The 27187-nt window shown below is 47.4% G+C and overlaps 1 protein-coding gene across 1 annotated transcript in view; it reads right to left on the bottom strand.

The window, feature by feature from the left end:
- NRIP3 (nuclear receptor interacting protein 3) overlaps positions 1-22560 on the bottom strand; it is an 86261-nt gene extending 63701 nt beyond the window's left edge. The window contains exon 1 of the mRNA XM_073659022.1: positions 22251-22560. Coding sequence (XP_073515123.1) covers positions 22251-22424 — 174 coding nt within the window. The 5' untranslated portion in view covers positions 22425-22560. The remainder of the gene's footprint in view (positions 1-22250) is intronic.
- Positions 22561-27187: the final 4627 nt, after the last annotated feature.

The raw sequence follows: 27187 nt of genomic DNA, 5'->3' as shown, positions 1-27187 counted from the left end.
TGTATATATACAGGACAGGAGGAGTGGTACTGTGCAGTGTATATATACAGGACAGGAGGAGTGGTGCTGTGCAGTGTATATATACAGGACAGGAGGAGTGGTACTGTGCAGTGTATATATACAGGAGGAGTGGTACTGTGCAGTGTATATATACAGGAGGAGTGGTACTGTGCAGTGTATATATACAGGAGGAGTGGTACTGTGCAGTGTATATATACAGGAGGAGCGGTACTGTGCAGTGTGTATATATACAGGAGGAGCGGTACTGTGCGGTGTATATATATACAGGAGGAGTGGTACTGTGCAGTGTATATATACAGGAGGAGTGGTGCTGTGCAGTGTATATATACAGGAGGAGCGGTACTGTGCAGTGTGTATATATACAGGAGGAGTGGTACTGTGCGGTGTATATATATACAGGAGGAGTGGTACTGTGCAGTGTATATATACAGGAGGAGTGGTGCTGTGCAGTGTATATATACAGGAGGAGGGGTACTGTGCAGTATATATATACAGGAGGAGTGGTACTGTGCAGTGTATATATATACAGGAGGAGCTGTACTGTGCAGTGTATATATACAGGAGGAGTGGTGCTGTGCAGTGTATATATACAGGAGGAGTGGTACTGTGCAGTGTATATATACAGGAGGAGCTGTACTGTGCAGTGTATATATACAGGAGGAGCTGTACTGTGCAGTGTATATATACAGGAGGAGCTGTACTGTGCAGTGTATATATACAGGAGGAGTGGTACTGTGCAGTGTATATATACAGGAGGAGTGGTACTGTGCAGTGTGTATATACAGGACAGGAGGAGTGGTACTGTGCAGTGTGTATATACAGGACAGGAGGAGTGGTACTGTGCAGTGTATATATACAGGACAGGAGGAGTGGTACTGTGCAGTGTATATATACAGGACAGGAGGAGTGGTACTGTGCAGTGTATATATACAGGGCAGGAGGAGTGGTGCTGTGCAGTGTATATATACAGGAGGAGTTGTACTGTGCAGTGTGTATATACAGGACAGGAGGAGTGGTACTGTGCAGTGTATATATATACAGGAGGAGCTGTACTGTGCAGTGTATATATACAGGAGGAGTGGTGCTGTGCAGTGTATATATACAGAAGGAGTGGTACTGTGCAGTGTATATATACAGGAGGAGCTGTACTGTGCAGTGTATATATACAGGAGGAGCTGTACTGTGCAGTGTATATATACAGGAGGAGCTGTACTGTGCAGTGTATATATACAGGAGGAGTGGTACTGTGCAGTGTATATATACAGGAGGAGTGGTACTGTGCAGTGTGTATATACAGGACAGGAGGAGTGGTACTGTGCAGTGTGTATATACAGGACAGGAGGAGTGGTACTGTGCAGTGTATATATACAGGACAGGAGGAGTGGTACTGTGCAGTGTATATATACAGGACAGGAGGAGTGGTACTGTGCAGTGTATATATACAGGGCAGGAGGAGTGGTGCTGTGCAGTGTATATATACAGGAGGAGTTGTACTGTGCAGTGTGTATATACAGGACAGGAGGAGTGGTACTGTGCAGTGTGTATATACAGGACAGGAGGAGTGGTACTGTGCAGTGTATATATACAGGACAGGAGGAGTGGTACTGTGCAGTGTATATATACAGGACAGGAGGAGTGGTACTGTGCAGTGTATATATACAGGACAGGAGGAGTGGTACTGTGCAGTGTATATATACAGGACAGGAGGAGTGGTACTGTGCAGTGTATATATACAGGGCAGGAGGAGTGGTGCTGTGCAGTGTATATATATACAGGAGGAGTGGTACTGTGCAGTGTATATATACAGGACAGGAGGAGTGGTACTGTGCAGTGTATATATACAGGAGGAGTGGTACTGTGCAGTGTATATATACAGGAGGAGTGGTACTGTGCAGTGTATATATATATATATATATAGGTGGAGTGGTGCTGTGCAGTGTATATATATATATATATATAGGAGGAGTGGTACTGTGCAGTGTGTATATACAGGACAGGAGGAGTGGTACTGTGCAGTGTATATATACAGGACAGGAGGAGTGGTACTGTGCAGTGTATATATACAGGGCAGGAGGAGTGGTGCTGTGCAGTGTATATATACAGGACAGGAGGAGTGGTACTGTGCAGTGTATATATACAGGACAGGAGGAGTGGTACTGTGCAGTGTATATATATACAGGAGGAGTGGTACTGTGCAGTGTATATATACAGGACAGGAGGAGTGGTGTTGTGCAGTGTATATATACAGGAGGAGTGGTACGGTGCAGTGTATATATACAGGAGGAGTGGTACTGTGCAGTGTATATATACAGGACAGGAGGAGTGGTACTGTGCAGTGTATATATACAGGACAGGAGGAGTGGTGCTGTGCAGTGTATATATACAGGACAGGAGGAGTGGTGCTGTGCAGTGTATATATACAGGACAGGAGGAGTGGTACTGTGCAGTGTATATATACAGGAGGAGTGGTGTTGTGCAGTGTATATATACAGGAGGAGTGGTACTGTGCAGTGTATATATACAGGACAGGAGGAGTGGTACTGTGCAGTGTATATATACAGGACAGGAGGAGTGGTGCTGTGCAGTGTATATATACAGGACAGGAGGAGTGGTGCTGTGCAGTGTATATATACAGGACAGGAGGAGTGGTACTGTGCAGTGTATATATATACAGGAGGAGTGGTACTGTGCAGTGTAGATATACAGGACAGGAGGAGTGGTGCTGTGCAGTGTATATATACAGGACAGGAGGAGTGGTACTGTGCAGTGTATATATACAGGACAGGAGGAGTGGTACTGTGCAGTGTATATATACAGGACAGGAGGAGTGGTACTGTGCAGTGTATATATATACAGGAGGAGTGGTACTGTGCAGTGTATATATATACAGGAGGAGTGGTACTGTGCAGTGTATATATACAGGACAGGAGGAGTGGTACTGTGCAGTGTATATATACAGGACAGGAGGAGTGGTACTGTGCAGTGTATATATACAGGACAGGAGGAGTGGTGCTGTGCAGTGTATATATACAGGAGGAGTGGTACTGTGCAGTGTATATATACAGGAGGAGTGGTACTGTGCAGTGTATATATACAGGAGGAGTGGTACTGTGCAGTGTATATATACAGGAGGAGCGGTACTGTGCAGTGTGTATATATACAGGAGGAGCGGTACTGTGCGGTGTATATATATACAGGAGGAGTGGTACTGTGCAGTGTATATATACAGGAGGAGTGGTGCTGTGCAGTGTATATATACAGGAGGAGCGGTACTGTGCAGTGTATATATACAGGAGGAGTGGTACTGTGCAGTGTATATATACAGGAGGAGCGGTACTGTGCAGTGTGTATATATACAGGAGGAGCGGTACTGTGCGGTGTATATATATACAGGAGGAGTGGTACTGTGCAGTGTATATATACAGGAGGAGTGGTGCTGTGCAGTGTATATATACAGGAGGAGCGGTACTGTGCAGTGTATATATACAGGAGGAGCGGTACTGTGCAGTGTATATATACAGGAGGAGTGGTACTGTGCAGTGTATATATACAGGAGGAGTGGTACTGTGCAGGGTATATATACAGGAGGAGTGGTACTGTGCGGTGTATATATATACAGGAGGAGTGGTACTGTGCAGTGTATATATACAGGAGGAGTGGTGCTGTGCAGTGTATATATACAGGAGGAGGGGTACTGTGCAGTATATATATACAGGAGGAGTGGTACTGTGCAGTGTATATATATACAGGAGGAGCTGTACTGTGCAGTGTATATATACAGGAGGAGTGGTGCTGTGCAGTGTATATATACAGGAGGAGTGGTACTGTGCAGTGTATATATACAGGGGGAGCTGTACTGTGCAGTGTATATATACAGGAGGAGCTGTACTGTGCAGTGTATATATACAGGGGGAGCTGTACTGTGCAGTGTATATATACAGGACAGGAGGAGTGGTACTGTGCAGTGTATATATACAGGACAGGAGGAGTGGTGCTGTGCAGTGTATATATACAGGAGGAGCTGTACTGTGCAGTGTATATATACAGGACAGGAGGAGTGGTACTGTGCAGTGTATATATACAGGACAGGAGGAGTGGTACTGTGCAGTGTATATATACAGGAGGAGCTGTACTGTGCAGTGTATATATACAGGACAGGAGGAGTGGTACTGTGCAGTGTATATATACAGGAGGAGTGGTACTGTGCAGTGTATATATACAGGAGGAGCTGTACTGTGCAGTGTATATATACAGGAGGAGTGGTACTGTGCAGTGTATATATACAGGAGGATAGGTACTGTGCAGTGTATATATACAGGAGGAGCGGTACTGTGCAGTGTATATATACAGGAGGAGTGGTACTGTGCAGTGTATATATACAGGAGGAGTGGTACTGTGCAGTGTATATATACAGGAGGAGTGGTACTGTGCAGGGTATATATACAGGAGGAGTGGTACTGTGCAGTGTATATATACAGGAGGAGTGGTACTGTGCAGTGTATATATACAGGAGGAGCTGTACTGTGCAGTGTATATATACAGGAGGAGTGGTGCTGTGCAGTGTATATATACAGGAGGAGTGGTACTGTGCAGTGTATATATACAGGAGGAGCTGTACTGTGCAGTGTATATATACAGGAGGAGTGGTGCTGTGCAGTGTATATATACAGGAGGAGTGGTACTGTGCAGTGTATATATACAGGAGGAGTGGTACTGTGCAGTGTATATATACACATTCGTGCAGCTCTTTGGCTCAGTTGCTCTGGCGGTGTCGGCCATTAGTTGTAGGTTGTGGTTTTTGTTGTGACGTCTGATTTCTGGTGACAGATGATACAATAAGATTCCTGCAGACAGGTCGCTTGTAGTTGTGGGCGGCCTTTAATGAGACGCTGGCAATGGAGGGGTTAAGAAGTGTTAGAAAAAGACACAGAGCCCTGGTGATGACTGTAAGAAGCTGGAGATAGTGACAAGAGGATTCATCAACCCCCCCCAGAGAGTAAGCTCCTGTGCCAAGCAACTGTCACAGGATGGGATTAGATACACGGCTCAGCAGACAGTATCACACAGGATAAGATTAGATACACGGCTCAGCAGACAGTATCACACAGGAGAGGATTAGATACACAGCTCAGCAGACAGTATCACACAGGAGAGGATTAGATACACGGCTCAGCAGATAGTATCACACAGGAGAGGATTAGATACACGGCTCAGCAGACAGTATCACACAGGAGAGGATTAGATACACGGCTCAGCAGACAGTATCACACAGGAGAGGATTAGATACACGGTTCAGCAGATAGTATCACACAGGAGAGGATTAGATACACGGCTCAGCAGACAGTATCACACAGGATAGGATTAGATACACGGCTCAGCAGACAGTATCACACAGGAGAGGATTAGATACACGGCTCAGCAGACAGTATCACACAGGATAGGATTAGATACACGGCTCAGCAGACAGTATCACACAGGAGAGGATTAGATACACGGCTCAGCAGACAGTATCACACAGGATAGGATTAGATACACGGCTCAGCAGACAGTATCACACAGGATAGGATTAGATACACGGCTCAGCAGACAGTATCACACAGGATAGGATTAGATACACGGCTCAGCAGATTGTATCACACAGGATAGGATTAGATACACGGCTCAGCAGACAGTATCACACAGGAGAGGATTAGATACACGGCTCAGCAGACAGTATCACACAGGATAGGATTAGATACACGGCTCAGCAGACAGTATCACACAGAATAGGATTAGATACACGGCTCAGCAGACAGTATCACACAGAATAGGATTAGATACACGGCTCAGCAGACAGTATCACACAGAATAGGATTAGATACACGGCTCAGCAGATTGTATCACACAGGATAGGATTAGATACACGGCTCAGCAGACAGTATCACACAGGAGAGGATTAGATGCATGGCTCAGCAGACAGTATCACACAGGATAGGATTAGATACACAGCTCAGCAGATAGTATCACACAGGAGAGGATTAGATACACGGCTCAGCAGACAGTATCACACAGGAGAGGATTAGATACACGGCTCAGCAGATAGTATCACACAAGAGAGGATTAGATACACGGCTCAGCAGATAGTATCACACAGGAGAGGATTAGATACACGGCTCAGCAGACAGCATCACACAGGAGAGGATTAGATACACGGCTCAGCAGACAGCATCACACAGGAGAGGATTAGATACACGGCTCAGCAGACAGTATCACACAGGAGAGGATTAGATACACGGCTCAGCAGATAGTATCACACAGGAGAGGATTAGATACACGGCTCAGCAGACAGTATCACACAGGATAGGATTAGATACACGGCTCAGCAGACAGTATCACACAGGAGAGGATTAGATACACGGCTCAGCAGACAGTATCACACAGGATAGGATTAGATACACGGCTCAGCAGACAGTATCACACAGGAGAGGATTAGATACACGGCTCAGCAGACAGTATCACACAGGATAGGATTAGATACACGGCTCAGCAGACAGTATCACACAGGATAGGATTAGATACACGGCTCAGCAGACAGTATCACACAGGAGAGGATTAGATACACAGCTCAGCAGACAGCATCACACAGGATAGGATTAGATACACTGCTCAGCAGACAGTATCACACAGGATAGGATTAGATACAGAGCTCAGCAGACAGTATCACACAGGAGAGGATTAGATACACGGCTCAGCAGACAGTATCACACAGGAGAGGATTAGATACACAGCTCAGCAGACAGTATCACACAGAATAGGATTAGATACACGGCTCAGCAGATTGTATCACACAGGAGAGGATTAGATACACGGCTCAGCAGACAGTATCACACAGGATAGGATTAGATACACGGCTCTGCAGACAGTATCACACAGGAGAGGATTAGATACACGGCTCAGCAGACAGTATCACACAGGAGAGGATTAGATGCATGGCTCAGCAGACAGTATCACACAGGATAGGATTAGATGCACGGCTCAGCAGACAGTATCACACAGGAGAGGATTAGATACACGGCTCAGCAGATAGTATCACACAAGAGAGGATTAGATACACGGCTCAGCAGATAGTATCACACAGGAGAGGATTAGATACACGGCTCAGCAGACAGCATCACACAGGAGAGGATTAGATACACGGCTCAGCAGACAGTATCACACAGGAGAGGATTAGATACACGGCTCAGCAGATAGTATCACACAGGAGAGGATTAGATACACGGCTCAGCAGACAGTATCACACAGGATAGGATTAGATACACGGCTCAGCAGACAGTATCACACAGGAGAGGATTAGATACACGGCTCAGCAGACAGTATCACACAGGATAGGATTAGATACACGGCTCAGCAGACAGTATCACACAGGAGAGGATTAGATACACGGCTCAGCAGACAGTATCACACAGGATAGGATTAGATACACGGCTCAGCAGACAGTATCACACAGGATAGGATTAGATACACGGCTCAGCAGACAGTATCACACAGGAGAGGATTAGATACACAGCTCAGCAGACAGCATCACACAGGATAGGATTAGATACACTGCTCAGCAGACAGTATCACACAGGATAGGATTAGATACAGAGCTCAGCAGACAGTATCACACAGGAGAGGATTAGATACACGGCTCAGCAGACAGTATCACACAGGAGAGGATTAGATACACAGCTCAGCAGACAGTATCACACAGAATAGGATTAGATACACGGCTCAGCAGATTGTATCACACAGGAGAGGATTAGATACACGGCTCAGCAGACAGTATCACACAGGATAGGATTAGATACACGGCTCTGCAGACAGTATCACACAGGAGAGGATTAGATACACGGCTCAGCAGACAGTATCACACAGGAGAGGATTAGATGCATGGCTCAGCAGACAGTATCACACAGGATAGGATTAGATGCACGGCTCAGCAGACAGTATCACACAGGAGAGGATTAGATACATGGCTCAGCAGACAGTATCACACAGGATAGGATTAGATACACAGCTCAGCAGATAGTATCACACAGGAGAGGATTAGATACACGGCTCAGCAGACAGTATCACACAGGAGAGGATTAGATACACAGCTCAGCAGATAGTATCACACAGGAGAGGATTAGATACACGGCTCAGCAGACAGTATCACACAGGAGAGGATTAGATACACAGCTCAGCAGATAGTATCACACAGGAGAGGATTAGATACACAGCTCAGCAGATAGTATCACACAGGAGAGGATTAGATACACGGCTCAGCAGACAGCATCACACAGGAGAGGATTAGATACACGGCTCAGCAGACAGTATCACACAGGAGAGGATTAGATACACGGCTCAGCAGATAGTATCACACAGGAGAGGATTAGATACACGGCTCAGCAGACAGTATCACACAGGATAGGATTAGATACACGGCTCAGCAGACAGTATCACACAGGAGAGGATTAGATACACAGCTCAGCAGACAGTATCACACAGGATGGGATTAGATACACGGCTCAGCAGACAGTATCACACAGGATGGGATTAGATACACGGCTCAGCAGACAGTCACACAGGATGGGATTAGATACACGGCTCAGTGGTAATAATATTGTCCCTTCTTGTTACATTGTTGCGGTCTCCATTGCTGTCAGTGGTGATACAATGTATCTGGTGCGGCTGTCTGGTCTGATAGGACTCGGATACATCTGCTAATTGTTACATTGTGGCATAATCTGATTATGATCCTTCTCTGGATTTGGCCGCTTATTCATGGGTGATGGAAAGTGTAGTGTAAGGCTCTGTGCCCACGATACGTTTTTTAAGCATTTCCGCAGCAGCAATTCCGCTGCAGAAACGCTTAAAACACGCTTGGTAGAAGGTCTGCCATGTTCCCCAATGATAATCCCCATCTGCTGTGCACATACTGTGGAAATTTCCGCTGTGGATTATCATTGCGGAAAGAAACGCAGCACTAACAATTATTTTGCGGAAGTGCTGTGTTTTCGCCGCCATTGACTTGCATTGGATCGCATGGCATCCGCATCACTGTATATGTACATGCAGAATTCATGAGTTTCAATGTGTGGATGGTACTCGGGTGTGGAGCACAGGAGACTTTCCTCCGGACCCGGGTACCATAGAAAACTGTAAAAAAAAGAATAAAATAAAAAATAAATATATACTTACCTTCTGGCGGCCCCCGGTCTCCTTGTCTGTGCTTGCCGGCAGTTCGCGATGGACTGAAGGACCTGCGCTGACGTCATAGTCATGTGGCGGGTCACGCGACACTGACGTCGGCAGGTCCTTCGGTGTACCACTGCCGGCAAGGGAGAACGGAGGGAAGCAAGACTGCAGGGGCCATCAGAGGGTAAGTATAGATTTATTTTTTATTTTTTACCATTCTCTCGGTCACACTATATATGCCGGCTGCCGGTTGCATGGATTTATATAGTGTGACCTAGTTATCAAGCACTTTCCAAGTGATATTGTAAAGCTGTGCGGATGTGGATTTTAATAATCACCTAGGCAGGTTATCGATGCAATTAGTTTTATTCCTTCTGACCTCGGTGAACAGCAATTCCAGGTAAATGTCCAACAGGCAATTCTCTTAGTCCTTGAGTTTCCAACCTGGGATCAGTAGTTCCACTGCCCCGTACCAGGTGATACCCACTGTCCCCCAACTTCTGGTTGGCCCACAGCTTTTTGTATCTCCCGCCGGTATATTGGCAGTCACAGCATATGCTCCTTCGGATGATGGATATCACGACCGCAGCCCGTGATACCACCCAGCTCTCCGTCCGACTATCAATGACTCTTCTCTTTCTCCTGCACAGGGTTCAGCCCCCTGAATCGGCAGAAGAGCCCACCCCTGCCTCCCCCCGCTAATCGTGCCTTAGTGGAGATATTTTCTCAGGTGGAGCCATCCCCTGGGTTTGCAGGTGAGACCACCTGTGGTGACGGAGAGAACAACGGCCCAAGGTCTGGGAGATGCGGTCACTGAATGGAATAGATACCTGAGGATGAACTGATGAGCAAACAAATCACTAACAAAACACAAAACTAAGATTGATGAAAAGCAGTGCTCAGTGCTGGAAAAGTATCTAGAAAGTGGCCTGGTCCTCACAGATGCTAAAATCGCTTGTCAACCCGCATGCGGAAATACAAGTGAAGAACGCTTCACATCCGCATGTCCCTGGCAGGAAAAACGCATGTACAATCCGCATGTACAATCCGCATGTACAATCCGTATGTACAATCCGCATGTACAATCCTCATGTACAATCCGCATGTACAATCCGCATTTACAATCCGCATGCACAATCCGTATGCACAATCCGCATGTACAATCCGCATGCACAATCCGTATGTACAATCCGCATGTACAATCCTCATGTACAATCCGCATGTACAATCCGCATGTACAATCCGTATGTACAATCCGCATGTACAATCCTCATGTACAATCCTCATGTACAATCCTCATGTACAATCCGCATTTACAATCCGCATGCACAATCCGTATGCACAATCCGCATGTACAATCCACATGCACAATCCGTATGCACAATCCGCATGTACAATCCACATGCACAATCCGCATTTACAATCCACATGTACAATCCGCATGCACAATCCGCATGCACAATCCACATGCACAATCCGCATGTACAATCCGCATGTACAATCCGCATGCACAATCCGCATGCACAATCCGCATGCACAATCCGCATGCACAATCCGCATGCACAATCCGCATGTACAATCCGCATGTACAATCCTCATGTACAATCCGCATTTACAATCCACATGTACAATCCGTATGTACAATCCGCATGTACAATCCTCATGTACAATCCGCATGTACAATCCGCATGTACAATCCACATGCACAATCCGTATGTACAATCCGCATATACAATCCTCATGTACAATCCACATGCACAATCCGTATGTACAATCCGCATGTACAATCCTCATGTACAATCCGCATGCACAATCCGCATGTACAATCCTCATGTACAATCCGTATGCACAATCCGCATGTACAATCTGCATGTACAATCCGCATGCACAATCCGCATGTACAATCCGCATGTACAATCCGCATGTACAAGCCGCATGCGTTTTTTCTGTCAGGGAGATGCAGAAACGCTCAGGAAAAATCCGGAGCATTTCTGCATCGTGGGCACAGAGCCTAATAGACAAGAAGGAGGAGCCAATGCTTGTACAGAGGAGATGACAACATTTCACAAATCAGACAGTTGTCAGACATCACCCATTTTATCCTCCACCATGTGGTGGAACTGTACGTCACTGTGGAGGGGGAGGGGCTTACACAGCAGGGAGGGGCTTACATTGCAACAGAGGAGGGGTTTACATTGCAGCGGGGGAGGGGTCACTTATGTAAATAGTAATAATTACATTAGCATTTCTCTTTGGCCTCGGGAGCAGCACGGTTCAGCCTCTCCGTATAGGAGGCACCATTGGCCTCTCACCTCATGTGCTGGCGACTGCGGTTTACGTAGATTTAATCCGCTGACCGTGAACCCTCCAGTTGCTTCTCATATTCTGATATCTTGGCGGTATATCGCTCCGGAGGGGTTAGGCGGAGCTGGATGGCGGAGCGCTCTGCGGAGCTTACAATCTAATCAGCGGTTTCTCGGTTGGGTGCACGTTTTACGCTGATGTGATTGTGGTGATTTTTCTTTAGAGCGTGATCAGGAGTATACGACAAATGTGTGGAAATGCACCCCATTACCCAGAATTCCCTCCTCTAAGGGTAAAGAGGCCGATAAGCACAGTGCTGTTGTGTTCACTTCTGACACTTCGTCACAATGTGTGGTCGGGACCAATTCACTGACAGCAAACCACATTCTTCCAATGGTGAGGACACAAAGCGGATCACACCGCCGCTCCACAACCTGTCACATCAACGTCTACGATCACAACGCACAACCGAAACCTTCCCGCAACATAGGGGCTAATAAACTCCACATATTATACACAATTTTTGGAATTCAAACAGACTTGTTATTACTATTATCTATCTATCATCTATCTATCATCTATCTATTATCTATCTATTATCTATCATCTATCTATTATCTATCTATTATCTATCTATCTATTATCTATCTATCTATATATCTATCATCTATCTATTATCTATCATCTATTATCTATCTATCATCTATTATCTATCATCTATCTATTATCTATCTATCATCTATCTATTATCTATTATCTATCTATCATCTATCTATTATCTATCTATCTAATATCTATTTATCATCTATTTATCATCTATCTATCATCTATCTATTATCTATCTATTATCTATCTATCATCTATCTATCATCTATCTATCATCTATCTATTATCTATCATCTATTATCTATCTATTATCTATCTATTATCTATCTATATATCTATCATCTATTTATCATCTATCTATCATCTATCTATCATCTATTATCTATCATCTATCTATTATCTATCTATCATCTATCTATTATCTATTATCTATCTATCATCTATCTATTATCTATCTATCTAATATCTATTTATCATCTATTTATCATCTATCTATTATCTATCTATTATCTATCTATCATCTATCTATCATCTATCTATCATCTATCTATCATCTATCTATTATCTATCTATTATCTATCTATCATCTATTATCTATCATCTATCTATTATCTATCTATCATCTATCTATTATCTATCATCTATCTATTATCTATCATCTATCTATTATCTATCTATTTATCATCTATTTATCATCTATCTATCATCTATCTATCATCTATCTATCATCTATTATCTATCTATCATCTATTATCTATCATCTATCTATTATCTATCTATCATCTATCTATTATCTATCATCTATCTATTATCTATCTATCATCTATCTATTATCTATCTATCTAATATCTATTTATCATCTATTTATCATCTATTTATCATCTATCTATCATCTATCTATTATCTATCTATCATCTATCTATCATCTATCTATCATCTATCTATCATCTATTATCTATCTATCATCTATTATCTATCATCTATCTATTATCTATCTATCATCTATCTATTATCTATCATCTATCTATTATCTATCTATTATCTATCTATCTATTATCTATCTATATATCTATCATCTATTTATCATCTATCTATCATCTATCTATCATCTATCTATCATCTATTATCTATCTATCATCTATTATCTATCATCTATCTATTATCTATCTATCATCTATCTTCTATCTATCTATTATCTATCTATCATCTATCTATTATCTATCTATCATCTATCTATTATCTATCTATCTAATATCTATTTATCATCTATTTATCATCTATCTATCATCTATCTATCATCTATCTATCATCTATCTATCATCTATTATCTATCTATCATCTATTATCTATCATCTATCTATTATCTATCTATCTATCATCTATCTATTATCTATCATCTATCTATTATCTATCTATTATCTATCTATCTATTATCTATCTATATATCTATCATCTATTTATCATCTATCTATCATCTATCTATTATCTATCTATCATCTATTATCTATCATCTATCTATTATCTATCTATCATCTATCTTCTATCTATCTATTATCTATCTATCATCTATCTATTATCTATCATCTATCTATTATCTATCATCTATCTATTATCTATCATCTATCTATCATCTATCTATTATCTATCATCTATCTATTATCTATCTATCATCTATCTATCATCTATCTATCATCTATCTATCATCTATCTATTATGTATCATCTATCTATTATCTATCTATTATCTATCATCTATCTATTATCTATTATCTATCTATTATCTATCTATCATCTATCTATTATCTATCTATCATCTATCTATCATCTATCTATTATCTATCATCTATCTATCATCTATCTATCATCTATCTATCATCTATCTATCATCTATCTATCATCTATCTATCATCTATCTATTATCTATCTATTATCTATTGTGACAGTCACTGGTATGATATATGTGTGCATGTACAGTACAGACCAAAAGTTTGGACACACCTCATTTAAAGATTTTTCTGTATTTTCATGACTATGAAAATTGTACATTCACACTGAAGGCATCAAAACTATGAATTACCACATGTGGAATTATATACTTAACAAAAAAGTGTGAAACCACTGAAAATATGTCTTATATTCTAGGTTCTTCACAGTAGCCACCTTTTGCTTTGATGGCTGCTTTGCACACTCTTGGCATTCTCTTGATGAGCTTCAAGAGGTAGTCACCGGAAATGGTCTTCCAACAATCTTGAAGGAGTTCCCAGAGATGCTTAGCACTTGTTGGCCCTTTTGCCTTCACTCTGTGGTCCAGCTCACCCCAAACCATCTCGATTGGGGTCAGGTCTGGTGACTGTGCAGGCCAGGTCATCTGGCGTAGCCCCCCATCACTCTCCTTCTTGGTCAAATAGCCCTTACACAGCCTGGAGGTGTTTGGGGTCATTGTCCTGTTGAAAAATAAATGATGGTCCAACTAAACGCAAACCGGATGGAATAGCATGCCGCTGCAAGATGCTGTGGTAGCCATGCTGGTTCAGTATGCCTTCAATTTAGAATAAATCCCCAACAGTGTCACCAGCAAAGCCCCCCCACACCATCACACCTCCTCCTCCATGCTTCACGGTGGGAACCAGGCATGTAGAGTCCATCCGTTCACCTTTTCTACGTCGCACAAAGACACGGTGGTTGGAACCAAAGATCTCAAATTTGGACTCATCAGACCAAAGCACAGATTTCCACTGGTCTAATGTCCATCCCTTGTGTTCTTTAGCCCAAACAAGTCTCTTCTGCTTGTTGCCTGTCCTTAGCAGTGGTTTCCTAGCAGCTATTTTACCATGAAGGCCTGCTGCACAAAGTCTCCTCTTAACAGTTGTTGTAGAGATGTGTCTGCGGCTAGAACTCTGTTTGGCATTGACCTGGTCTCTAATCTGAGCTGCTGTTAACCTGCGATTTCTGAGGCTGGTGACTCGGATAAACTTATCCTCAGAAGCAGAGGTGACTCTTGGTCTTCCCTTCCTGGGGCGGTCATCATGTGAGCCAGTTTCTTTGTAGCGCTTGATGGTTTTTGCAACTGATCTTGGGGACACTTTCAAAGTTTTCCCGATTTTTCGGACTGACTGACCTTCATTTCTTAAAGTAATGATGGCCACTCGTTTTTCTTTACTTAGCTGCTTTTTTCTTGCCATAATACAAATTCTAACAGTCTATTCAGTAGGACTATCAGCTGTGTATCCACCAGACTTCTGCACAACACAACTGATGGTCCCAACCCGATTTATAAGGCAAGAAATCCCACTTATTAAACCTGACAGGGCACACCTGTGAAGTGAAGACCATTTCCGGTGACTACCTCTTGAAGCTCATCAACAGAATGCCAAGAGAGTGCAAAGCAGTCATCAAAGCAAAAGGTGGCTACTGTGAAGAACCTAGAATATAAGACATATTTTCAGTTGTTTCACACTTTTTTGGTAAGTATATAATTCCACATGTGGTAATTCATAGTTTTGATGCCTTCAGTGTGAATGTACAATTTTCATAGTCATGAAAATACAGAAAAATCTTTAAATGAGAAGGTGTGTCCAAACTTTTGGTCTGTACTGTATGTGTCATGCAGGTTGCTCTCCTGTGTGAACTGAAGCCAATAAACTTTCTGCCAGCATGTTATATGCTGGAGTGTTAACTCACTTAAATGAATGACATAGTGATGGGAGGGAGGTCATTCCCCATACCTCCACCGCAGGGTGTGGCTGAGCAATGTTTAAATGTTCAGTCCTGTTTTTTTTTCTCTGTGTTGTGTTTGGAGAGACAAGGTCTCCAGACTGGACGGCCATAGCTCAGGAGGGAGCTGAAGGCTGGACATAGCCTGTGTGGGCGACCCGCACCCACATATATGGACTGTGCTATAGTTTATCCTTTGTTGTTTTGCCAAGTAAGGCCGGGTTTATTTTGCTGGAGTGCAGAGCTTTATGCTGTTAATAAAGCCTGCAAAGAAAACCTGGGTTCCTGAGTCTACTTCCAGAAGTGGCCAAGCGAGTCGTCCTACCACAGTTGGTGTGAGAGTGCTGGCAAGATTCCAGGATCACGTGTACCTGCCACAAAGACCGGTGGATGTCCTGGGTGAAGCCAACCAGAGAAATCTGACAGCATGGAAGAGCTCATTAAGCACCTGGTGCAGAGCCAACAACAGATGCACCAGCAGCACTTGCAGAGCATGCAGCAGAGCATGCAGCAGAGCATGCAGCAGCAGCACCAGGAGACGACCAAACTGTTGCTGCAACAGATCCAGTTGCAGCAAAAGGCACAGTAGCAGCACCAGCAGGAGCAGCAGCACCAGCAGGAGCAGCAGCAGCAGATTCAGCTTCTGGCGGACGCCATCCAGGGCAGAGCTATCGCCTCACACCAAGGGCCGATTGATGACTCCCACATCAGGAAGGCGGTAAGACGGGCCATGCAGAAGATGACCCCCGGTGATGATGTAGAAGCCTTTCTGACAGTCTTTGAGAGGGTGGCTGATCGGGAAAGACTTCCACCAGAACAGTGGGCAGAGGTTCTGGCGCCATATTTGTCGGGTGAACCCCAGAAGGCATATTACGACTTGGCACTGCAGGATGCCAAGGAATACGCCAAGCTAAAGACAGAGATCTTAGCACGCTTGGGAATGAATATGGCGGTGAGAGCCCGAGGAGTCCACCACTGGACGTATGCCAGCGACAAACCCCCTCGCTCGCAGATGTTTGATCTACTGCATCTCGTGCAGAAGTGGTTGCAGCCAGAGTCCTACAGACTTGGGTTGCCCAGAGCAATCCCCAAATGACTTCGGCCTGGTAGAGAGGTACCAGGTGGTTGAGAAATCCCTCGGGAAACCGGATATAGTCACTTCTCCGTACTGGGATACCCAAAAGGGGACGGGTTCACCACGGAAGGGGTCTAGAGCCACCGCTGGAGGGTGTCCCACTCCCACTGAAGGTGCCACAAGGACTGTTGTTAAAGATATTGTCTGTTGGCAGTGTCACAACCCTGGACACGTAGCCGCTCGGTGTCATATGTCCCCTGATCCCATGGACTGCAGCCTAGGCAGACGAGGGTCCTATTATACGTATCCAGCCTGTTGTGGGGACTGTCGCCCCGGCGAGGGGCCACAGGCATGTGTCGTATCCATTAATGGAGTAATGGCGCTTGGACTGTTGGACTCTGGGAGTCTGGTGATCTTAATCTGAGCTACCCTTCCCCACCAGTTGATCCCTTCCAAAACTGTGGGCGTTCGGTGCATCCAAGGACTATCCCGTGGCCACAGTGACAGTGGGAACAGACTGTGGCGCCCAGTCTCACGAGGTCGGGATGGTTAAGGACCTGATACATCCCGTCATACTGGGCCGTTATTTTTCTTTATTTTGGGACTTGTGGGGGAAGGGAACCGGACTAGGTAGCATGGGAAAAAGCCATCCCTGAAGAAGAACCCCCGACAAAGTCTCAAATGGATGAGTTCCCATTGTGCATCCTTGCCGTTGATGAGGGCGAGACGGTGACCGAGGAGGCTGACCTCCCAGAGTTAGATGTGTCTGGAGAAAACTTTGGGACTGCTCAAGTTCGGGACCTGACCTTAAAGGGGGCATTTAACCAGGTTACTGTATGTAATGGGGTTGCCCAAGAGCCAGGGGCCGATACCAGGTTCCCGCACTTTGCCGTTGAGGGGGAGTTGCTATATTGGGTGGCTAAATTAAGGGGCGGTGAGACAGTGGAACAGCTGTTATTGCCGGGACCATACCGACGGAGGGTACTGGATATGGCACACTCACATATTCTGGGGGGACACCTAGGGGTGGAAAAAACTCAGGAGAGAATAGTGAGGAGGTTTTATTGGCCAGGATGTTACCGGGAGATCTTAAACTATTGTAGGTCCTGCCCCACCGGCCAGATAACCGTGCTCACCTTCCACTTCCGTAGCCCCTTAGTTCCACTACCTGTGATAGAAGTTCTCTTTGAGAGGATTGCCATGGACCTCATGGGCCCCTTAGTTAAATCGGCCCGGGGCCACCAATATATCTTGGTCATCATAGACTATGCGACCCGGCACCCCGAAGCGGTACCCTTAAGGAACTCGTCCAGTTGGAGCATAGCTCGGGAACTTGTCCACATCTTTGCCAGGACCGGCCTGCCGAAGGAAATCCTGATGGACCAGGGAACCCCATTCCTGAGCAATGTGATGAAGGAGCTGTGTAAAGTGCTTCGCATTACCCAGTTGCGAACCCCGTTTACCATCCACAGACTGATGGCCTGGTGGAGCGCTTTAATAAGACTCTGAAGGAAATGCTCAAAAAGGTCATCAAGAAGGATGGTCGAGACTGGCACTACCTGCTTCCGTTTCTACTGTTTTCCGTCAGGGAAGTTCCCCTAGCCTCCACTGTGTTCTCTCAGTTTGAGCTTCTGTATGACCAGCATCCAAGGGGTCTCTTAGATATCGCCAAGGAAACCTGGGAGGCCGAGGTCACCCCCCACCGGAGCATCATCAAACATGTTGCCCAGTTACAGGAGAGAATGGCGAAAGTGATGCCCATCGTGAAGGAACATCTCCTCCGGGCGCAGGAAGCCCAGAAGAGGGTGTATAACCGGTCGTCAAGGCTGAGACAGTTCCAGCCTGGGGATCTCGATCTGGTTCTCATTCCCACTGTCGAAAGTAAATTCCTGGCCAAGTTGCAAGGCCCGTATCAGGTGGTGGAGAAACTCAGTGAACTACCGAGTCCACCAGCCTGGCCGAAGAAAGCCGTACCAAGTATACCATGTGAACTTGCTCAAGCCGTGGCGGGACCGGGAACCGGTGGAAACTCCTTGCCAGGGAGCTGCTCCTGAAGGCAAGGTGGAAGAGGTCACTATAGCAGAGACCCTATCGCCAGCCCAGAAGCAACAATGTTGAGAACTACTACAGCAAAATCGGGAGTTGTTCTCAGAGTTGCCGAGGCATACTCAGGTGGTAGAGCATGATGTACTGAAAGAGCCGCATGTAAGAGTGAATCTGAAGCCGTACCCGACTCCGGAAGCAAGCCGGAAGGTGATCTCCGACGAGGTAAAGAGGATGCTAGACTTCAGGGTGATAGAGGAGTCAAAGAGTGAATGGGCGAGCCCAATCGTCCTCGTGCCAAAACCCAATGGAGAGTGGAGGTTTTGTTATGACTACCGTCGGCTGAATGAGGTGTCCAAGTGTGACACGTACCCGATGCCCCGCGTCGACGAACTCATCAAGAGGCTTGGACCGGCAAGGTACATCACCACTCTTGACCTGACGAAGGGCTATTGGCAGATCCCCATGTCCCAGACGGCCAAAGAGAAGACTGCTTTCTCGACACCTGATGGGTGTTTTCAATATACTCTGATGCCGTTTGGACTACAGGGGGCCCCAGCCACTTTCCAGAGGGCCATGGATCGGATCCTAGCCCCACATAAGAAGTATGCCGCAGCCTATCTTGACGACATTGTAGTCTTTAGCCCAGACTGGGCTAGCCATCTACCTAAGCTACAGGCTGTTCTGGATGCTCTAAGGAAAGCGGGATTTACTATAAATCCAAAAGAATGTGCCATTGGAAAAGAGGAGGCCAAGTACTTGGGCTATATCGTCGGGAGAGGCGAAATAAAGCCGCAAATAAATAAAGTGGAATCAATCCAGACGTGACCGAAACCGCTCTCCAAGAAGCAAGTGAGAGTGTTCCTGGGAATGGTGGGATATTACCGGCGGTTTATGTTTATTCCAAATTTTGCCATGATGGCCGCGCCACTGACGGATCTCCTAAAAGGCACCAGATCAACCATGGTGAAGTGGACGGAGGAAACAGACGGTGTTTCAACTGTTGAGGTCAGCACTGTGTAAACAGCCGGTCCTGGTCACACCAGAAAGAAAGAGTTTGTGGTCCAGACAGACGCCTCAGAGGTTGGTCTAGGAGCCGTACTCTCTCAAGAGATAAATGGGGAAGAGCAGCCCATTCTCTATCTGAGCTGGAAGCTTTCATCCTGTGAGAAAAACTACGCAATAGTAGAAAAGGAGTGTTTAGCCATAAAGTGGGCCGTAGATACACTAAGATACTACCTGCTAGGCCAAAAGTTTAAGTTGGTGTCAGACCATGCCCCGTTGACATGGTTGAGGGAAAAGAGGGGTAAAAATGCCAGGGTAACTAGATGGTTCCTAGGACTTCAACTTTCACGTAGAGCATAGGCCAGGGAAGTGACATGGGAACACTGATGCCCTTTCTAGAATTTCCTGTCTGGTATCAGAAGGTGCCCAAACCCCCGGCTTTGGGCAGAGGGGGGGAATATGTGACAGAGTCATTGGTATAGTATATGAGGGGAGGTGTGTGTCACACAGGTTGCTAGCCTGTGTGAACTGAAGCCAATAAACTTTCTGCCAGCATGTTATATGCTGGTGGGTTAACTCACTTAAAGGGCGTGGTTTTAGGGGAATGACCTAGAGATGGGAGGGAAGTCATTCCCCATACCTCCACCGCAGGGTGGGGCTGAGCAACGTTTAAATGTTCAGTCCTGTTTTTTTTTCTGTGTGTTGTGTTTGGAGAGGCGAGGTCTCCAGACTGGACAGCCATAGCTCAGGAGGGAGCTGAAGGCTGGACACAGCCTGTGTGGGCGACCCGCACCCACATATATTATCTATCTATTATCTATCAATCATCTATCTATTATACTCAACTTGAGCTGATGATGGAGGGGACGGGCGTGCACAAGATACCGGTGATGGAGGGGACGGGCGTGCACAAGATACCGGTGATGGAGGGGACGGGCGTGCACAAGATACCGATGATGGAGGGGACGGGTGTGCACAAGATACCGGTGATGGAGGGGACGGGCGTGCACAAGATACCGGTGATGGAGGGGACGGGCGTGCACAAGATACCGATGATGGAGGGGACGGGTGTGCACAAGATACCGATGATGGAGGGGACGGGCGTGCACAAGATACCGGTGATGGAGGGGACGGGCGTGCACAAGATACCGGTGATGGAGGGGACGGGCGTGCACAAGATACCGATGATGGAGGGGACGGGTGTGCACAAGATACCGATGATGGAGGGGATGGGCGTGCACAAGATACCGGTGATGGAGGGGACGGGCGGTCACCAGATACTGATGATGGAGGGGACGGGTGGTCATCAGATACCTATGATTGAGGGGGCGGGCGGTCACCAGATACTGATGATGGAGGGGACGGGCAGTCACCAGATACTGATGATGGAGGAGACGGGCGGTCACCAGATACTGATGATGGAGGGGACGGGCGGTCACCAGATACTGATGATGGAGGAGACGGGCGGTCACCAGATACTGATGATGGAGGGGACGGGCGGTCACCAGATACTGATGATGGAGGGGACGGGCGGTCACCAGATACTGATGATGGAGGGGACGGGCGGTCACCAGATACTGATGATGGAGGGGACGGGTGGTCACCAGATACTGATGATGGAGGGGACGGGCGGTCACCAGATACTGATGATGGAGGGGACGGGCGGTCACCAGATACTGATGATGGAGGAGACGGGCGGTCACCAGATACTGATGATGGAGGGGACGGGCGGTCACCAGATACTGATGATGGAGGGGACGGGCGGTCACCAGATACTGATGATGGAAGGGACGGGCGGTCACCAGATACTGATGATGGAGGAGACGGGCGGTCACTGATACCGATGGGATTTACATTTCTTTTTTCTTCAGTCACTTTGTATTTTGTTAATTGATAAGAATAAACTATTAACCCTTCTATGTCTGAAGCTTCTGACTGCAGAATTTACTCCACACCTGCCTAAGACTTTTGCACAGTGCCTTTTATCAACTCTTTCATCAGATACAGCCCCTATATATACACCACCCAGAGCCCCCCATATCACCACCACTTGTATTTTGCCCCCTCCCGACTTATAATAGAATTTGTGAAAAAATTATTTGCAAATTGAGTAGACTGTAAATCCGTCCCCCATCACCCTCATCATCCTCATCCCACCATCACCCTCATCATCATCATCTGCCTATTATGGTGCTGGTGGGTTCTTGCTTTGCCTGTGACTCCCCACATTTCTGGGCACCCCGGCCCCTCTCGTCCGCCCACCACCCCATCTTTTGTCTTACTGTGTCCTTGGAGGTCCCCAGCTTCTTGAGGCCGTCCAGAGGCAGGAGATCGGCGGAGTCCTTGTGGATAAACTGCACGGATTGCTTCATCCTCCGCTGCTGTCGGAGGGACGCGGCTTCCCGCAGATCCGCGTCTTTCCTGCCGCTGTCGGTGAGGATCCCGGAGTAGAACATGTCGTGTTTTCAGCCCCGGGTGAAGTGAGCGGCTGCCAGTCCGGGGCGGCACAGAGAAGCGGCTGACGCCCCGCTGCCCCGGACGCAGGACTCTGCTGCCACCTCTCATCCGCTCACCACATTCCCATCCGCTTCACTTACTCATTACTCCAGTATTTCCCACAGATGAGGGTTTGTTACACTTGTATCCATTAATCAGAAATCATATTCCAAAACTCGGATATAACTGACCACCAAGGACCGAGCACTGTATATACCACTGACCACCAAGGACCGAGCACTGTATATAGCACTGACCACCAGGGACCGAGCACTGTATATAGCACTGACCACCAGGGACCGAGCACTGTATATAGCACTGACCACCAGGGACCGAGCACTGTATATAGCACTGACCACCAAGGACCGAGCACTGTATATAGCACTGACCACCAGGGACCGAGCACTGTATATAGCACTGACCACCAGGGACCGAGCACTGTATATACCACTGACCACCAGGGACCGAGCACTGTATATACCACTGACCACCAAGGACCGAGCACTGTATATAGCACTGACCACCAGGGACCGAGCACTGTATATACCACTGACCACCAAGGACCGAGCACTGTATATACCACTGACCACCAAGGACCGAGCACTGTATATAGCACTGACCACCAGGGACCGGGCACTGTATATAGCACTGACCACCAGGGACCGAGCACTGTATATACCACTGACCACCAAGGACCGAGCACTGTATATACCACTGACCACCAGGGACCGAGCACTGTATATAGCACTGACCACCAGGGACCGGGCACTGTATATAGCACTGACCACCAGGGACCGAGCACTGTATATAGCACTGACCACCAGGGACCGGGCACTGTATATAGCACTGACCACCAGGGACCGAGCACTGTATATACCACTGACCACCAAGGACCGAGCACTGTATATAGCACTGACCACCAGGGACCGAGCACTGTATATAGCACTGACCACCAGGGACCGGGCACTGTATATACCACTGACCACCAGGGACCGAGCACTGTATATAGCACTGACCACCAGGGACAGAGCACTGTATATAGCACTGACCACCAGGGACCGGGCACTGTATATAGCACTGACCACCAGGGACCGGGCACTGTATATACCACTGACCACCAGGGACCGAGCACTGTATATACCACTGACCACCAGGGACCGGGCACTGTATATAGCACTGACCACCAGGGACCGAGCACTGTATATAGCACTGACCACCAGGGACCGAGCACTGTATATAGCACTGACCACCAGGGACCGGGCACTGTATATACCACTGACCACCAGGGACCGAGCACTGTATATAGCACTGACCACCAGGGACCGAGCACTGTATATACCACTGACCACCAGGGACCGAGCACTGTATATAGCACTGACCACCAGGGACCGGGCACTGTATATAGCACTGACCACCAGGGACCGGGCACTGTATATAGCACCGACCACCAGGGACCGAGCACTGTATATACCACTGACCACCAGGGTCCGAGCACTGTATATAGCACTGACCACCAGGGACCGAGCACTGTATATAGCACTGACCACCAGGGACCGAGCACTGTATATACCACTGACCACCAGGGACCGAGCACTGTATATACCACTGACCACCAGGGACCGAGCACTGTATATACCACTGACCACCAGGGACCGAGCACTGTATATAGCACTGACCACCAGGGACCGAGCACTGTACATAGCACTGACCACCAGGGACCAAGCACTGTACATAGCACTGACCACCAGGGACCGAGCACTGTATATAGCACTGACCACCAGGGACCGAGCACTGTATATAGCACTGACCACCAGGGACCGAGCACTGTATATAGCACTGACCACCAGGGACCGGGCACTGTATATAGCACTGACCACCAGGCACTGAGCACTGTATATACCACTGACCACCAGGGACCGAGCACTGTATATACCACTGACCACCAGGGACCGAGCACTGTATATAGCACTGACCACCAGAGACCGGGCACTGTATATAGCACTGACCACCAGGGACCGGGCACTGTATATACCACTGACCACCAGGGACCGAGCACTGTATATAGCACTGACCACCAGGGACCGAGCACTGTATATAGCACTGACCACCAGGGACCGAGCACTGTATATAGCACTGACCACCAGGGACCGAGCACTGTATATAGCACTGACCACCAGGGACCGAGCACTGTATATAGCACTGACCACCAGGGACCGGGCACTGTATATACCACTGACCACCAGCGACCGGGCACTGTATATACCACTGACCACCAGGGACCGAGCACTGTATATACCACTGATCACCAGGGACCGGGCACTGTATATACCACTGACCACCAGGGACCGAGCACTGTATATACCACTGACCACCGGGGACCGGACACTGTATATAGCACTGACCACCAGGGACCGGGCACTGTATATACCACTGACCACCAGGGACCGAGCACTGTATATACCACTGATCACCAGGGACCGGGCACTGTATATAGCACTGAACACCAGGGACCGAGCTCTGTATATACCACTGACCACCAGGAAACGAGCACTGTATGTAGCACTGATCACCAGGGACTGGGCACTGTATATAGCACTGAACACCAGGGACCGAGCACTGTATATACCACTGACCACCAGGGACCGAGCACTGTATATACCACTGACCACCAGGGACCGAGCACTGTATATACCACTGACCACCAGGGACCGAGCACTGTATATACCACTGATCACCAGGGACCGGGCACTGTATATAGCACTGAACACCAGGTACCGAGCACTGTATATAGCACTGACCACCAGGGACCGAGCACTATATATACCACTGACCACCAGGGACCGAGCACTGTATATACCACTGATCACCAGGGACCGGGCACTGTATATAGCACTGACCACCAGGGACCGAGCACTGTATATAGCACTGACCACCAGGGACCGGGCACTGTATATAGCACTGACCACCAGGGACCGGGCACTGTATATAGCACTGACCACCAGGGACCGAGCACTGTATATACCACTGACCACCGGGGACCGAGCACTGTATATACCACTGACCACCGGGGACCGAGCACTGTATATACCACTGACCATCAGGGACCGGGCACTGTATATAGCACTGACCACCAGGGACCGAGCACTGTATATAGCACTGACAACCAGGGACCGGGCACTGTATATAGCACTGACCACCAGGGATCGGGCACTGTATATAGCACTGACCACCAGGGACCGAGCACTGTATATACCACTGACCACCAGGGACTGAGCACTGTATATAGCACTGACCACCAGGGTCTGAGCACTGTATATACCACTGACCACCAGGGACCGAGCACTGTATATACCACTGACCGAGCACTGTATATACCACTGACCACCAAGGACCGAGCACTGTATATAGCACTGACCACCAGGGACCGAGCACTGTATATACCACTGACCACCAGGGACAGAGCACTGTATATAGCACTGACCACCAGGGACCGAGCACTGTATATACCACTGACCACCAGGGACCGAGCACTGTATATACCACTGACCACCAGGGACCGAGCACTGTATATAGCACTGACCACCAGGGAACGAGCACTGTATATACCACTGACCACCAGGGACCGAGCACTGTATATAGCACTGACCACCAGGGACCGGGCACTGTATATACCACTGACCACCAGGGACCGAGCACTGTATATACCACTGATCACCAGGGACCGAGCACTGTATATACCACTGAAAACCAGGGACCGAGCACTGTATATACCACTGACCACCAGGGACCGAGCACTGTATATACCACTGATCACCAGGGACCCACCACTGTATATACCACTGATCACCAGGGACCGAGCACTGTATATAGCACTGACCACCAGGGATCGAGCACTGAATATACCACTGACCACCAGGGACCGAGCACTGTATATACCACTGACCACCAGGGACCGAGCACTGTATATACCACTGATCACCAGGGAGCGAGCACTGTATATACCACTGACCACCAGGGACCGAGCACTGTATATACCACTGACCACCAGGGACCGAGCACTGTATATAGCACTGACCACCAGGGACCGAGCACTGTATATACCACTGACCACCAGGGACCGAGCACTGTATATAGCACTGACCACCAGGGACCGGGCACTGTATATACCACTGACCACCAGGGACCGGGCACTGTATATACCACTGATCACCAGGGACCCACCACTGTATATACCACTGATCACCAGGGACCGAGCACTGTATATAGCACTGACCACCAGGGACCGAGCACTGTATATACCACTGACCACCAGGGACCGAGCACTGTATATACCACTGATCACCAGGGACCCACCATTGTATATACCACTGATCACCAGGGACCGAGCACTGTATATAGCACTGACCACCAGGGATCGAGCACTGAATATACCACTGACCACCAGGGACCGAGCACTGTATATACCACTGACCACCAGGGACCGAGCACTGTATATACCACTGATCACCAGGGACCGAGCACTGTATATACCACTGACCACCAGGGACCGAGCACTGTATATACCACTGTCCACCAGGGACCGAGCACTGTATATACCACTGACCACCAGGGACCCACCACTGTATATACCACTGATCACCAGTGAATGAGCACTGTATATACCACTGACCACCAGGGACCGAGCACTGTATATAGCACTGACCACCAGGGACCGAGCACTGTA

Source organism: Phyllobates terribilis, unplaced genomic scaffold, assembly GCF_046119375.1.
Source record: "Phyllobates terribilis strain yellow unplaced genomic scaffold, ASM4611937v1 Scaffold_13__5_contigs__length_258822181, whole genome shotgun sequence".
Classification (NCBI taxonomy): Eukaryota; Metazoa; Chordata; class Amphibia; order Anura; family Dendrobatidae; genus Phyllobates; species Phyllobates terribilis.
Note: the sequence above shows the minus strand (reverse complement) of the source record. Positions and strands in the feature narration are given on the sequence as shown.